Consider the following 15,125-nt stretch of genomic DNA (forward strand, 5'->3'; position numbering starts at 1 on the left):
TTTAAGTACTTTTATTAGATTTTAATACTACTGAAAATTTCCAAGAAAACTACACTATGCTGGTGTTATTAGCCGTCACTGATAAAAGTCTGAAGTCTAGCAGCATGCATTAACATGCCCTGTTAACGTAACCATATTTTTTTACTTTTGATACTTGCTTTTTAAAAAAAGTCATACATTTACTTGCCCAGAATGCTATCAACGCGAAACTTTTGATTTATAATTTATAAACATTTGGATATTTTATTCTCAATTCAGAAAGAAGTATCCTCGATGGAATTTTCGGATCCTGTAGAAGCTTATAAGTATATTCTGAATTAGGAATTTAGGAACTAGTAAGGAAAAAACCAAACTTCAAAAGCGTAATCTCAATAAGGCTTGCGTTTTTGGCACTAGTCGGTAATGCATAAAGGTAATATGTACCTATAGCTGAATACCTACTTTAATGCATAGAAAACAACCTTAACCCATAAACAAATACATTACCTTACTGCCTTACCGAGATCGGAACCCCAGGACCTTCATTTTCGTAAACAGGGCCACTTCCTACCTACCTACTAGGCTACGTAGCCATTATATTTAGACATTATATAAAATTGGGAATGTAACCGATTGATAGTATCCGTAGTTTCCCCAAATAAATACACCGTATCATAGAAGTCAATAAAAGTGACCATAATAATAAGGTGCACTACTCAATTTATTGATATTTTTCGATTAATAATACTTCAGATTAAATTCCTCTAAAACAATACTTTCTTTAATAAATGTAAAGTATCAGTATTTCATATTTTTGGGTGTTTTTTTGCTAAAAAATCTAATAAAAATATGATAAACCCTAATTCCGGAACCAGTTCCGGAATTCCGGAATTGGGACCCAATATCGAAAATCAGTTCCGGAATTGGAAACCGTCCGATATTGCAAGCCCTACTTGAATTACTACGCTCTATTCTATTATAGAATTCATAGAGAAGTTCAAATGCCACAATTTTAAGGTACATATCAATTTACACAATCTTGCGCATTGTGAAGTAATTCCTACTTATTAAAGTAGGTTTTTCCTTTGTTATAAAATATCATACTTAACACGGTATACACCTTTGTATGTTAAACTCATTAACGGTTAACCTTTTCTTTGTGTACCTATATAAAAATGCCAAGTGTGAAATCGAATGCGTGACCCCAAAGCATACAATGGAACATTTTTTAGGCTCTGGTTTGCCTATTGCGCCGGTAGTCGCCTAAAAACGAGATTTGTTGCAATTCCAATGAGACGCATGTTTAGGGTGTGAACTCAGTGTCAAGCGCCACATGGGCGGATAAATTTTATATAGGTAAGGTAAGTTTAATTTACATAATACGATAAACCTGGTAATACGGTAAATGCTTTGAATCGCAAATTGATCGTCGAGTTTAGACTATAAGGAATACATTTCTGAACGCGTTCATCATATAAAATGCTTGCGTTCAAAAATCAACTCTTATTTCTCAAACACAGATTATCAACGTTTTCTCGCGAATAAAAGTAACCCCACCCCAATTTACGGTACGTGAACTTTAGTTAACATAAATGACAAATTGTGAGGAAAGGCTAGTTATAAAGATAGCCAGATCAGGCGTGGCTCACTCCGCGATTTCGTCGCATCGCTACAAGTAAATGCGGCACCAATTTAGGTGTCTAGCAATAGTAGTTGCCGCGCACCGCTACGAAACGGACGCCTGCCCGCGCTTGCGCTTGTATCTCTCGTAATAGACACATTTTGTTAGAGAGTGTACTTTCTGTACCTAGTAGGTACTATTATTTGAAGGGTCCACGGAAAGAACATGTCTAGTCACAATAGTGACATTTTGAGTACTCGCGGTTTTAAAATTTGGAACAATGTCAAAACTTATGGTAATTCCGTGACCAGGTATTATTTAACTAAAAATAAAGTTGTGTTACATTTATTAAACAGTGGTAGCAAAAATTATAACTAATAGTTCATTTTGAGATAAAAATCTCATTTTCCGAAAAATGTGACTAGACATGTTCTTTCCGTGGAGCCTTCAATTTATTCAGTGGCCAAATGTAGCATGTCGTCCGCTACACGCTTCCGCTACCCGCTCCGCTAAACGCGTCACTAAATCCGCTACCTTAAGTCACGTTCACACGATTATAAAGTGCGACAATGGAATCGTTTGTGCACAAATAATAGAAATAGTTTACAAAACTTGCAATAAAAAGATAAGGTCGTGACCCGCACCGTATTGCGCTTAGCACTATAATTTATTCAGTTGGTTTTATCGACTTTTATTATAGGCCTACTTATCACTAACTAGTATAAAACAAAGTCGCTTCCCGCTGCCTGTCTGTCCCTATGTATGTGTCGCAGTCGGATCGTATAATCCGCCCCGTATTACATTACGGCTAGTTTTTCAAAAACAGGGGCGTTTTGAAATGCGGCGGTTCGACGATTAGCCGGATTGAATGCGGCTGAATGAAAATCCGCCGGAATGTATTCGGCGCCATACGTTCTTCAACACGGCTAGCCGTAATGTAATACAGCGAGTCATTAGCCGCCGCTTTGACAGTTTTTAGTAGTTCCCATTTTTAACACTCGTGGCGCTGCCTGACATAACAACAAACTATGAAAAACGCTGGGGTGTCCATCAAATCTGGAGTTCGTCGGATTGTTTCTTTTCAAAAAACATTTCCTTCGCAACTAGACGGAGCACCGCTTCGCGGGGCTCCTATTTCTGAGAGGTTTGCCCTTCGGGCATTTGAAGCTACATAACGAACCTAACCTACCTAATACCTATTGATTTAGTGAGACGTCCCTGAAAACATTACACTTTGGGGAAAAAAGCGTAGGTAGGTAAGTAGGTTAGGTGCGTTAGGTAGCTTCAGATGCCCGAAGGGCAAACCGCCCAGAAATAGGAAGCGGGGCTCCATCTAATTAAGTTGTGAAGGAAATGGTAAAAATAAATTAAATTGCAAACATTGTCAAACTCCGGTTACGTAGGCGACCGAAAGAACTGTTCACTCTACAATCTAAATAGTAGCTACAATGCGGCTAAACGTAGGCCGCCTTATTGAAGAACGTATCGCAATAACAATCCGGCGCATTTCAAAACGCCCCTGTTTTTGATAACGGCCAGCCGTAATGTAATACGGCGGATTATACTTCGGGTGTCGACCGAAGACGATTACATATATTTACTTGCAGCAGTACGAGAGTATGTGCCGTCTCTGTCACACATTTAGAGTAAACCTAGAAAGCAAAAGGAATCCTATCGCCTCTCTCACTCCCGCATGACGGTTCCCCGTCACGTGGTAACCTCATTACGTGATTTTGTGTCGTCAAGTTCACACGTTATTCTTCTGACCGGGACTAGATTCGTGGTAAAAATGGGAAAAAGGAAGAGGTCTAGGTCAAAGGAAAGTGATTATAATGATATTTTAAGAAAAATGAAAAAATTAGAACGCAAGTTAAAGGAAAGACGAGAACGGTCGTTATCAGTGAGTTCAAATTCATCGAGTTTAAACTACCGCGATGAAAATTATGATTATGACCGATATTACGATGTTTATCCAGGTATGTTATCTAAGTATATTTGGATTTAAGGTTTAATTATGTTTCTTCTTCTTCGTTGTCAGTAGGTACGTAACACGCTTATCTACATGTACCTACGCTGCATTTATCCTAATCGCTAATAGGTATGTTTACAAACCATTGTGTTACATTTTTAACCGGTTGAGTGTACTTTCACATAACCTCGAAAAAAATTAATCCGCACGGGTACCTACCTTGGACCCCGCTGTGCATGGGTACCTATCTTGGACCCGGTCTGCTTGAGGGTACCTACCTTGGACCCGCCTGGTATGCCTGCATTACGTTATGGGTAATTACGTTAGACCCACTTTTACATGTATGGGTTACTATCTTGTACCCACAATGAAACAATGCATATATTTATGCATATCTGATACCGTCATACTGCTCTCATCGTTAGTATACCGTATCGTTAAATAGGTATTGCTGGTGTTTTTTAGATGAAGACGCGTATGATCCAGCAATCAACTTGGATGACGAAATTGGCGATGAGGAGCGCCCCGCACAGTTAGATCCCCCGCCTCCCCCGGCAGTTCCGGCACCGGCCAGCGGCCAGCCGCCGCCATCGTTACCGCCGATCGAGGCCGTGCCAGGCACATCGTCATCGGTTATTTTACCTGAAGGGCAAGAGGCAGAGGCTACGGTAAACTTGGACCCTGTCATTCTAGATCTTTTAGGAGAGGACCCTTCTACTAAAAAGATTTACGGTGCAAGCTTACATAAAGACATTGCCCCGAGGTGGGCTCATATTCTTACTAATGGTCTGACGAAAGAATCTCAAGCGGATCTAATAAAACAATATCGGTTACCCGAAAACTGCACCAATTTATCATCGCCAAAATTGAATCCTGAAATAAAAGCTGCGCTCTCCGAATTAAATATCAAACAAGATCAGTATAGCCAGGGTAAACAAAATCAAATTGGAAGCGGTCTCGCAGCTCTAGGACAAGCTTTAAATTGGGTTGTCACAGCCAAAGATATTGTACCTCCAGATATTGTTAAAGCCTTAATTGACGCCGGGAGGCTTATCTGCGACAACCACTACAGGGAATCGTTATCGCGTAGATATGCGATACTGAACACACTTAACAGAAACATCAGAGATACTGTTAAAGATACAAAGATTGACGAGAATCTCTTTGGATCCAATTTATCTGACCACTTGAAGTCATCAAAAGCAATAACGAAGACTGGCTCTGAAATGAAGCCAGCGCCCCGCCCACCATACAGGGCGCCATCAGCTTTCCAGCCACAAAGAGGAGCTTTAAACTCGAGGGGGAACTCGCGCGCAGCAGCGACCGAGCCACGGACAGCGCCTGCGTCCCGCCGGCCGCCGCCTGCCCCGCAGCCGCGAGATCGCCGCCAGCCTGCCACGCGGGGCCGTCATCGCGCTTCCGGATATTCGAGACATCAGAGGAGACATTAATGGAACCACAGGTACTGGTAGCAGGACGCTTAAAATATTTTTACGATAAATGGACCGAACTTACCGATGACCATACTATCCTAAATTGGGTCAAAGGTTATACAATACCGTTCAAAGAACGGCCTATACAGACAATGCAACCAAAAAATAATGCTTGTAATTCTCATTCTCAAATGAGCATTATTGATAATTGCATTACCGAACTTCTGACTTCTAAATTCATCTCACCTTGCACACCTTGTGAAGGTCAATTTATTTCCCCGATTTTTACAGTGCCTAAGCCAAACGGGAAATACAGGTTTATATTAAATTTAAAAATGTTAAATAAGTATATTGATGTGGACCACTTTAAGATGGAGGACCATCGCACTGCTTTAAAGCTTTTACAACGTAATTATTATATGGGTTCTATTGACTTACAAGATGCGTATTTTCTAATCCCAATAGATGAAAATGATAAAAAGTTCTTGCGATTCGAATGGAAATCACAAATATACGAGTTTAATGTACTCCCGTTTGGCCTATGCACTGCACCATATGTATTCACTAAGCTGTTAAAACCTGTTTTGCAATACTTGCGCTCATCGGGTCTAATGTCAGTAGTTTATCTTGATGATTTTTTGTGCATCGGCCAAACTTATGATGAGTGTTTGAAAAACATCACCATAACAAAAGCTATTTTGGAATCTTTGGGGTTCGTGATAAATACCAAGAAAAGCGTAATGGTACCAAATAAGACCTGTAGGTTTTTGGGTTTCGTATTTGACACTAAACATATGATTATTACGTTGCCAGAAGAGAAAAAAACACGTATTAGGAATAAAGCTTTAGAATTGATGAGGAAAAGTAGCTGCACTATTAGACACTTTGCTGAATTCATAGGTTTACTAAACTCCGCATGCCCAGCCGTGAGCTATGGTTGGATGTATACCAAACTATTCGAACGCGAAAAATTCCTCGCTCTCAATTATAGTGAGGACTATAATAGGCGAATGGAAATAAGGTCGTTTTTAAAAAATGATTTCTTATGGTGGGTAGATAAAATTGATTCATCTTTCGACCCCATTAGAAAAAATAATTTCCTTATGGAAATATTTAGCGACGCTTCTAATACTGGCTGGGGCGTAGCATGCGGGGGTCAAAGTGCCAATGGTAACTGGACTGAGTCAGAATTACATCTTCACATAAATACTCTCGAATTAAAAGCAGCTTATTACGGACTAAAAATATTTACCGAAAACGTACAAGACTGCGATATATTGTTGAGGATTGACAACACCACTGCCATTAGCTACATAAACAGGATGGGAGGTGTGCAACACCCCCATTTGAACGATTTAGCTCGAAAAATATGGCAGTGGTGTGAAGACAGGAATATCCATATTTTCGCCTCTTATATAAAATCATGTGAAAATGTAATAGCCGATAGGGAGTCACGCCGAATCAATATCGACACGGAATGGGAAATATCTCAACCAGTTTTCATACAAATAACCAACCTATTAGGCAAACCAGAGTTTGATTTATTTGCTAGTGCCCAGAATAATAAATGCACTAGATATGCTTCTTGGAAACTAGACCCTTTTTCGGAGGTAGTTGACTCGTTTACATTTAATTGGCATGGCATAAACTTTTATGCGTTTCCTCCATTTAGTCTGATCACTAGAGTCCTGGAAAAAATTATTACAGACCAAGCAGAAGGAATTTTAATTGTGCCTGACTGGCCTTCACAGCCATGGTACCCTTTGTGGTCTAGGCTCATTATATCAAAGAAATATTTTTTTGGTCCTGACAAAAAATTGTTGTACTCCCCTTTCAGAACCTGCCATCCACTTCACGCGGACCTTGTTCTGGTGGCAGCCAAGTTATCAGGGACTCATTGATAATGCGGGGCGTACCATTGGATTCTTTAGATATAGTAATGGCTTCATTTTCACCGCAAACTTTAAAACAATACAGTAGCACAATTACATCTTGGGCTTCCTATTGTACAAACAATAACTTAAACATATTGAATGTCGATAGCAGTAATGTAATTTCTTTTCTTACACAAAAATTTAAAGAAGGGGCTAGTTATAGTTCTTTAAATACACACAGATCAGCCTTATCAATTATTTTGGGTACGGAAGTGACACTAAATGACTGTATTAAACGATTTATGAAAGGTGTATATAGGCTTAATCCGCCTCGGCCCAAATATAATTCAACATGGGATACTAACATCGTGTTAAATTATCTCTCTAATATGTATCCCTACCCGTATGATGATATTTCGCTACCTAATCTGACATATAAAACCAGCACACTTTTATGTATAGCATCTGCCCAACGAATGCAAACCATTAGTCTTATTAAATTACAAAACATAACATTACAAGATGATGCGATCATTATAAGAATTACCGATTTAATTAAAACGTCAAGGCCTGGGGCTTGCCAACCACTCATTAGATTGCCCTTTATCAGTGAAAATCCTAGCATTTGCCCAGCTTTGGCACTTAAAACCTACATAGAAAAAACCCAACACTTACGTCAAAATTCACTAGATGGACATCTTTTTTTAGGAATTTGCAAACCGCATAAAGAAGTTGGAACTCAGACCCTAGCGCGTTGGGTAAAAAAAGTGCTACACGATAGCGGCATCGATATATCAATATTTGGTGCTCATAGCACCAGGTCGGCATCGACATCCGCCGCGCACAGATCAGGGGTCAATCTGGAGGTGGTTCGCAAAGCCGCAGGATGGAGTGACACCTCCAATGTATTCCTGAAGTACTATTATAGAGATGTTGTGCAGACAAATCAAGATGATTTCATTAATGCAATAATTCATTAGTGCACAGGCTATTTGCTTTTATAGGTATTAACGTAAAGTTAAGTGAGCGATAAATGTACAATAACCTTTGTGTTTACTTGTTAGCTCATATGATTAATTTTCCTTGTTTTGTTTAATTGGGAATTTGGAATGAAAATTAAAGTTAACTTGTTGATTTGAACATTTTATCTTTTTATTTCTTCAATTAGTTAACGATTTGGTACTCATCTCTTCTGTTGTTTAAATCAACTTAAACTACTCTAAACATCTGCAAGTAAATATATGTAATCGTCTTCGGTCGACACCCGAAGTATAATTAAGAATCAAACAAACTTACCTTGTGTTGTGATGTTTGATTCCAATTATGCGAGGGTGTCGACCGAAGACGATTACATCGTCCCAACCCTCCCAACCCCATAATACCTCAATAAAATGTTCAAAACTATGACACAAAATCTGGATTCTCTTAAATAATGAGGTTACCACGTGACGGGGAACCGTCATGCGGGAGTGAGAGAGGCGATAGGATTCCTTTTGCTTTCTAGGTTTACTCTAAATGTGTGACAGAGACGGCACATACTCTCGTACTGCTGCAAGTAAATATATGTAATCGTCTTCGGTCGACACCCTCGCATAATTGGAATCAAACATCACAACACAAGGTAAGTTTGTTTGATTCTTAATTATACAATCTGACTACGACATATGCATAGATCTTTGAAACTACGCAACAGATTTTAATGCGGTTTTTTAAATAGATAGAGTGATTTCAGAGGAAGGTTTCTGTATAATTTGTTAACCCGTGCGAAGCCGGGGCGGGTCGCTAGTCGGTAAATAATTCTTGTAGTGGACTTTTTTACTAGGTACTTTTCCTTTGGGAATCGTAATGTATACTTTTTAATCCGTGCATTTGGTTACCGTCCTACAAAACCATCCAAAATGGTAACGGGGCGAAAAAACTTGCACACTTTTCTCTCAAAGAGCTCGTGATTTTGAAATAACAATGAAATAAATCTCAAAGAAACTCATCACAGGCTTGTTCTACACGGAACAGCGCCATATAGCAGTGATTCGTAAAATAACCAAAATCTATGAGGTAGGTAAGTATAGTCGTACAGTCTCCATCAGATACATATATCGGAGCCGCCAAGGTGTTCACAATATCTGAACACGCTTTGACATTAGAGGCGTGTTCCGATATTTGTGAGCGCCTTGACCGCTCCGATATATCTGATGGCGACTGTACAAGCAGATAAGTATCTTTTGGTTCTGAATGTCAGCTTCCGCAATAACTAGTTCCTACGCGAATGCCTTGGCATTAGGTCATACATAATTATGGGTTCATTAAATACCCACTAGTTTAAAGGCAGGTTCTCAGTGAATTCGGATTCGCAGTGAAACGTGTTATTTCAGGATTCGTTACTGGTAGGTTGGATACTATCAAACCTAACACTAAAGTATGACTCACCGGGCCGGGGCCGGGCCGGAGCTTCCGGCGCTTCGTTTTCTATGGAAATCACCACGTGATCACCGATCAGCCGTCATAGAAAATGACGTGTCGGACACCTGGACATGAACCGGTCTAGCGTGAGTCATCCTTAACTTATCTTATTATGTCCAAACGACGTCTTGAAATTAATTGCTAAATTGTTGAGGCTCTAGAAAAAACAAGAAGTTTTGGTAAAATGACTAGAGGCTCAAAAACTCATTTGAGTTCTACAGATAAGGGTAGGTATGACACAACAAGCGGTCTAGCATGAGTTTCGTTCTCGCGCGCAACTTTGAGTATGGAGTCGCGCGCGAGAACGAAACCCATGCTAGACCGTCAGATAAGGGTAGGAGACAATGCCCGCCATTGTATTACATACCATCGGATTACTTTCACCGGTGAACATACCTGGTGAACAGTCCGGTATTGGTGAGCCCGTACTTGCTGTCACCAGCTAAGATGAAGATCTTGCAAGCATCATGCTGGCGGCAGCAGGTGTCGGTGTAGAAGAAGAGGCCTAGGTCACTGGAGCGGGCTTGAGCTGAGTGGCCATCGCCGCACCAGAGGGTACCTGTTGGCAAATAAATAATAAAGAAAAGTAAAAATATTATGGGACAGGGTCCACGACCAAATTGATGACATTGGTAACACTAACACATCCCTGAAGCTAGAGTCAGACCGAGAAAAATCTGCAGCCATTTGATAGCCCACACAGTGCAACTGTCATTTTAAACGTCAAACTTCTATGAATTTATGACGTGTAAATAACGCACTGCGTGGGCTATCAAAATCGCTGCAGACCTTTCTTGGTCTAAGTCTAGACTGCTCACAAAGCCTCTTGGTCATCATTTAAGGAACCTGTCGATCATCATCATTTTCCTCGCGTTGTCCCGGCATTTTGCCACGGCTCATGCGAGCCTGGGGTCCGCTTGGCAACTAATCCCAGTAATTGGCGTGGTCACTAGTTTTTACGAAAGCGACTGCCATCTGACCTTCCAACCCAGAGGGTAAACTAGGCCCGTATTGGGATTAGTCCGGTTTCCTCACGATGTTTTCCTTCACTGAAAAGCGACTGGTAAATATCAAATGATATTTCGTACATAAGTTCCGAAAAACTCATTGGTACGAGCCGGGATTCGAACCCGCGACCTCCGGATTGCAAGTCGCATGCTCTTACCGCTAGGCCACCAGCGCTTCTAGGGAACCTGTCGATCGATAGTTTATATTTACAAAGTTTTCTTTCGTCTCTAACAGATACTTACTTTTACGTGACGATTCTTTTAAAATCCAATCCAACTAACCCCGTTAATAAATACAATAAATAGTGGGCACTCTGTCTTTAAACATGACAGAATCACATCGTAGGAAACATTTAAGACTAAGACACTTCCTAATTTTACAATCAACTTATCCTTGAAAGCGTCTTCGACCGAATTTGCAACATTAGCAACACTGGACAGGGACACCCCTGAAGCCAGACTCCCTTCGAAGCCTCTATCGATATTCATGGGCTCGATGTCACTGGTTTCATTCTAGTGGGGCTAAGGCATTTCTCAAATCTCAGTAATAACGCTTATATAGTTTGTCAAAGGACTGTCTCATTTCAAACATAGACAGAGAGAATCATACTATCTTTGACTTACACTAGTGTTGGCACCCAAAAGAAAAGGGCGAGTATAGTTTTTTTTGTTCCTATTTACTGACAAATTGGTTTGACCAACTATAACTTACCCGGGTAAATAGCCTGCACTCTATCCTTGAAAGCGTCCACGACCGAATTGGCAACATTGGCAACACTGGACACCCCTGAAGCCAGACTGCCCACGAAGCCTCTATCGTTGTCCAAGGAGCCGATGTCGCGGGCGCCCGCCATGAGCTGGCTCAGCGGACGACTCAGGCCCGAGGAGATGGATTTGAGGATGCCGCGGCCGAATTGACCTGAGAGAAGGTAAAAATATTTTGTTTACTTTTTACACACCCTCTAGTAGCTCATAGTTGTACTTTTTGTGGCTACAATCATTTTGTAAAGACAACCTTAAACTTCAGGTCCATAAAGTGACAATCTGAGGACATAAGCGCTGATTTTCTTAATTTCATTTGGCTATTTACAAAAATAAACCGTTTTCTTACCTAACCCACCATTCTCCTCCCGACTCCTCAACCTTTCTGCTTCCAACGCTTCATTCTGCTTCTGAATTCTCTTAAACAAGTCATAAATCCCTTTTGGGACCACTCTTTCAGCGACACTACCCACTACACTTTCCACCACACTCCCAGCGAAGCCAAATAGAACTGATACCACATCTGTGTTGGGAGCTTTTGTTGGTATTACATCTTTACTGTCATAATAGTCTTCTGGAACCTCTCCACTGTCTAAATCTACTGTTGTAAATTCTAAACCATCATCTGTAGCTGTGATTTCATCAGATCTGTTAACGATCTGCATGTTTTTACTTGAATTGGTATTTAAAATTTCTATTGTAGTGTTTTCTGTTATAGGCTTAGAAGTAGTCAACATTTCTGACTTATCGACCAATTGGGTTTTATTAATTACTTCATATTTTTCTTTTAGTGAATGAGTTTGGTTAGTCTTTACTTTTTCTACAGGATACACTGTAGTTGCAAGTTCATTTATTATGTTTAATGATGTTTTATTGCTTTTGATATTTTCTTCAGGATTATCTGTAGTATAATAATCAGATGTACTTTCAGGCGATTGAGTTGAAGGCAGCGTAATAGGCTGTTGAACTTCAACGATTGGGGTTACTTTCTCTGTTGTAGACAAAGGGATCACAGTCAAATCAGGTTCTATAGTACTTTCTACTATGCTAACTAAATAATTCTCAGTTGTCGTTACTAATTCTAAAGGTATTACATCTAATTCTGAAGCTGTTGCTTTAGCTGTAGCTTCTGTCATTTCTGTAGTAGTTTTATTCTTATTTAAATTAATGTAATCATTATTTACAATAGTATATCTATTAGATTCTTTATCATAATCATCATGCCAAGCCACTGTGCCATGTTTTCTGTCTTTATCGATATATTGGCTGTCGAAATCGATTATATTATTATCGAAATCTGTTTCGGTGGTGATCGTTTTGTCAGTAAATTCGATGTTTTTTGCTATCACTACTGTAGAGTAGAGCAATATGGCACCAGTAAGATGGATCATCTTTCGGCGTACGCGATGGTACATCTTCGGAATTCCATCTGTAACAAAATAAAGACGTCCAATGTAATAATGGATTACATTTATTTTCAAAACATAATAACAGTTAAATAAATAATATTATAGGACATTCTTACACAGATTGACTTAGTCCCACAGTAAGCTCAAGAAGGCTTGTGTTATGGGTACTCAGACAACGATATATATAATATACAAACACATAAAAACATAGAAAACACCCAAGACTTAGAAACAAATATCTGTGCTCATCACACAAATAAATGCCCTTACTGGGATTCGTACCAGAACCGCAGCTTCAAAGGCAGGGTCCCACTAGGTCAGAGCAGTCGTCAAAAAACTTGTAAATAAAAAAATTTACCTAGGTCGTGGTCGCTATAATTGGAGATCTCTTGAAGTAGGTAGGGTGACTGCTACAGTTATTGACCTCTGCATAGTAATTGGCCTTCCTAATAGTGTAGCCACTGCATAGTAATTGACTGCCACTGCATACCTAGTTGTTATATGCAACATTACTTGTTGAAGTGAAAACTTCTTTAGCGGCGCTGTGCACTTTTTGAGGTAGGGTAAAAATGTTAAACTCGAGACAGCGTAAGGCGATCACGTGACCGTAATATTTAGATGGCCACTCATTTAGATGGCATTTAAATCAATAAAGAAAAACTCAATGACATTACATGAAAAACTGTTACATGTAATGTCATTGAGTTTTTCTTTATTGATTTGAATGCCATCTAGTGAGTTTCGCTCTAACTGGTTAATAACTCGAGTACTAACAGTGATGTACTTAGGGGTTTCAAGTAATTAACTCTAACGCTAGATGGCGTTAACCTCAATTATACATAGTGCATTTTGCACTAGTTATTGAGTTTTCACTTCTGCCGGCACTCCCTGAATGCAATCCGTTGTTTCTTTTGTTTAAGTTTCTATTTAAGTACCTATTCCTTTTGGCTTTGCAACTTTAAAATTGTATTTTGATATGGGTGTACAACTGTATATGTTACCTGAAACATCCTGAAATAAAACTATATTTATTTTGATATTTTAATTTTTTTATTAACTATAACAGTCACCCTAGTTTTAAGGGCTTTCAAAACATATTCACGGTATTACTTTTATGACATTTAGACACAAGTTAGTGAGTTCCATCCAAAGGCGGTCACAGAATGGCAAGGACCTCAAGGTACCAGACACCGTGGGAAACCACGGACGAGGTGGACAGACGATATTGTCTCAATATCTGGGCCTAATTGGACCAAAGATGCAAAAAATAGGATACTTATACTGGAAAGGATTAGAGGAGGCATATACCCAAAAGGGATCCTTAAATTAGAAATAATATAAAATAAAGTGTAGTATTATATATATATTTAAGGAATAAAAGGTTTAATAATAATAATAACAATAGTGAGTTCCATTCCCATTTAACAATATATTAAGGTTTGATGTGACCTTGATAACCATTTTGGTGCTTGTCGCGCGTCTCAAGCACGAGTTTCACGTCATTTCGCATGCACTAAATAGCATGAATGTCGAGCTTCAAGATCGTACCAAATGTGACCAAAACAAACTTTTACATCTGAACCGGGCTCAGTGTGTTAATAGACAATAAAAAAAACACCAGTAATTTTTATACTCAAAAACGTTTCGCGTTAAGTATATACCTACTTCTTTTATTTTACTTTTTATTTTTATTTTACTTTATTAGGTACACTAAACATACATCATACGGTAATACAATTGCAAGTGTACACAGCATGTTTTACAATTTAGCGGCAATATTACAAACTAATTAACACCATATTATAGCTACAGTGAAAAATATCAGAGAAGAAAAAACTATCTAAACATTACAATATAACGAGTAACGAACTTTACATATAAAGACTATTAAACATCCCAAAAGAAACAAACTTAGAGGATTAATGCAGATGTCATCAGTTTAGAGGGAGAAGAGGAGAAGAGGACGCCAGCCAAGCACTTCCTTTTAATACAACATCGGTGGCAAACAAGCATACGGTCCGCCTGATGGTAAGCAGTCACCGTAGCCTATGGAAGCCTGCAATTCCAGAGGTGTTACATGCGCGTTGCAGACCTTTTAAAAACCTGTATCCTTTTTTTAAAGAACCCATACTGTAGACCCTCGGGAAAACCTTCCACAGCCGGAGCGTCCGCGGGAGGAAATTCCTCTTAAACCGCACAGTACAGTACTAAGTACCTAGTTTCAATCTCCCATTTCAACATAATTTTTGCTGAGACAATATCTAGATTTCCTAATATCAAATGTCCTTTTGTATACCTATCTAGAATCCTTAATTGTATTAGCGCCACTTGCACCATCCCACTAACCCGGGGTTAAGCGGTTAAACCGTTAACCCAGTGTCAAATTGTACTAGTACCATGGTAACTCTAGTTTAACCGCTTAACCCTGGGTTAGTGTGGCCTTTTTAATGTAGCCGTAATTTCATGAGTGATATAGTCTCTTAAATTCATTAATATCTGGGAGACCGAGCTTTGCTCGGAAAACATATAAAAACTCAAAAATGCGCGTTTTCCCAGAGATAAGACCTAGCTAGATCGATTTTTCGCCCCCGAAAACCCCCATATAGTAAAT

General features: G+C 39.4%; 2 protein-coding genes across 3 annotated transcripts in view; one reads left to right on the forward strand and one right to left on the reverse strand.

Annotated features, from left to right (window-relative positions):
- LOC134657940 (uncharacterized) overlaps positions 1-15,125 on the reverse strand; it is a 60,213-nt gene that overhangs the window by 23,286 nt on the left and 21,802 nt on the right. The window contains exons 2-4 of the mRNA XM_063513539.1: positions 11,455-12,534; positions 11,056-11,262; positions 9,733-9,895 (exon numbers count right to left, since the gene is read on the reverse strand). Coding sequence (XP_063369609.1) covers positions 9,733-9,895; positions 11,056-11,262; positions 11,455-12,520 — 1,436 coding nt within the window. The 5' untranslated portion in view covers positions 12,521-12,534. The remainder of the gene's footprint in view (positions 1-9,732; positions 9,896-11,055; positions 11,263-11,454; positions 12,535-15,125) is intronic.
- LOC134657909 (uncharacterized) lies at positions 3,166-6,974 on the forward strand. Of its 2 annotated transcripts, XM_063513489.1 has the most exons (3): positions 3,166-3,576; positions 4,035-5,031; positions 6,840-6,974. In XM_063513489.1, the coding sequence occupies exons 1-2, from the start codon at positions 3,294-3,296 to the stop codon at positions 5,018-5,020; spliced, it is 1,269 nt and encodes a 422-aa protein (XP_063369559.1). In that variant the 5' UTR covers positions 3,166-3,293; the 3' UTR covers positions 5,021-5,031; positions 6,840-6,974. The 2 variants fall into 2 exon arrangements, with proteins under 2 accessions (XP_063369559.1, XP_063369557.1); XM_063513487.1 differs by lacking the exon at positions 6,840-6,974 and having other exon boundaries at positions 4,035-6,779.

This window comes from Cydia amplana, chromosome 21 (genome assembly GCF_948474715.1).
Source record: "Cydia amplana chromosome 21, ilCydAmpl1.1, whole genome shotgun sequence".
Taxonomy (NCBI): domain Eukaryota; kingdom Metazoa; phylum Arthropoda; class Insecta; order Lepidoptera; family Tortricidae; genus Cydia; species Cydia amplana.

Coding starts and splice junctions, on each gene's coding strand:
- LOC134657909 (XM_063513489.1), top strand. CDS start 3,294: ATGACGGTTCCCCGTCACGTGGTAACCTCATTACGTGATTTTGTGTCG. Junction 3,577..4,034: donor ATATTACGATGTTTATCCAG/GTATGTTATCTA, acceptor GGTGTTTTTTAG/ATGAAGACGCGTATGATCCA.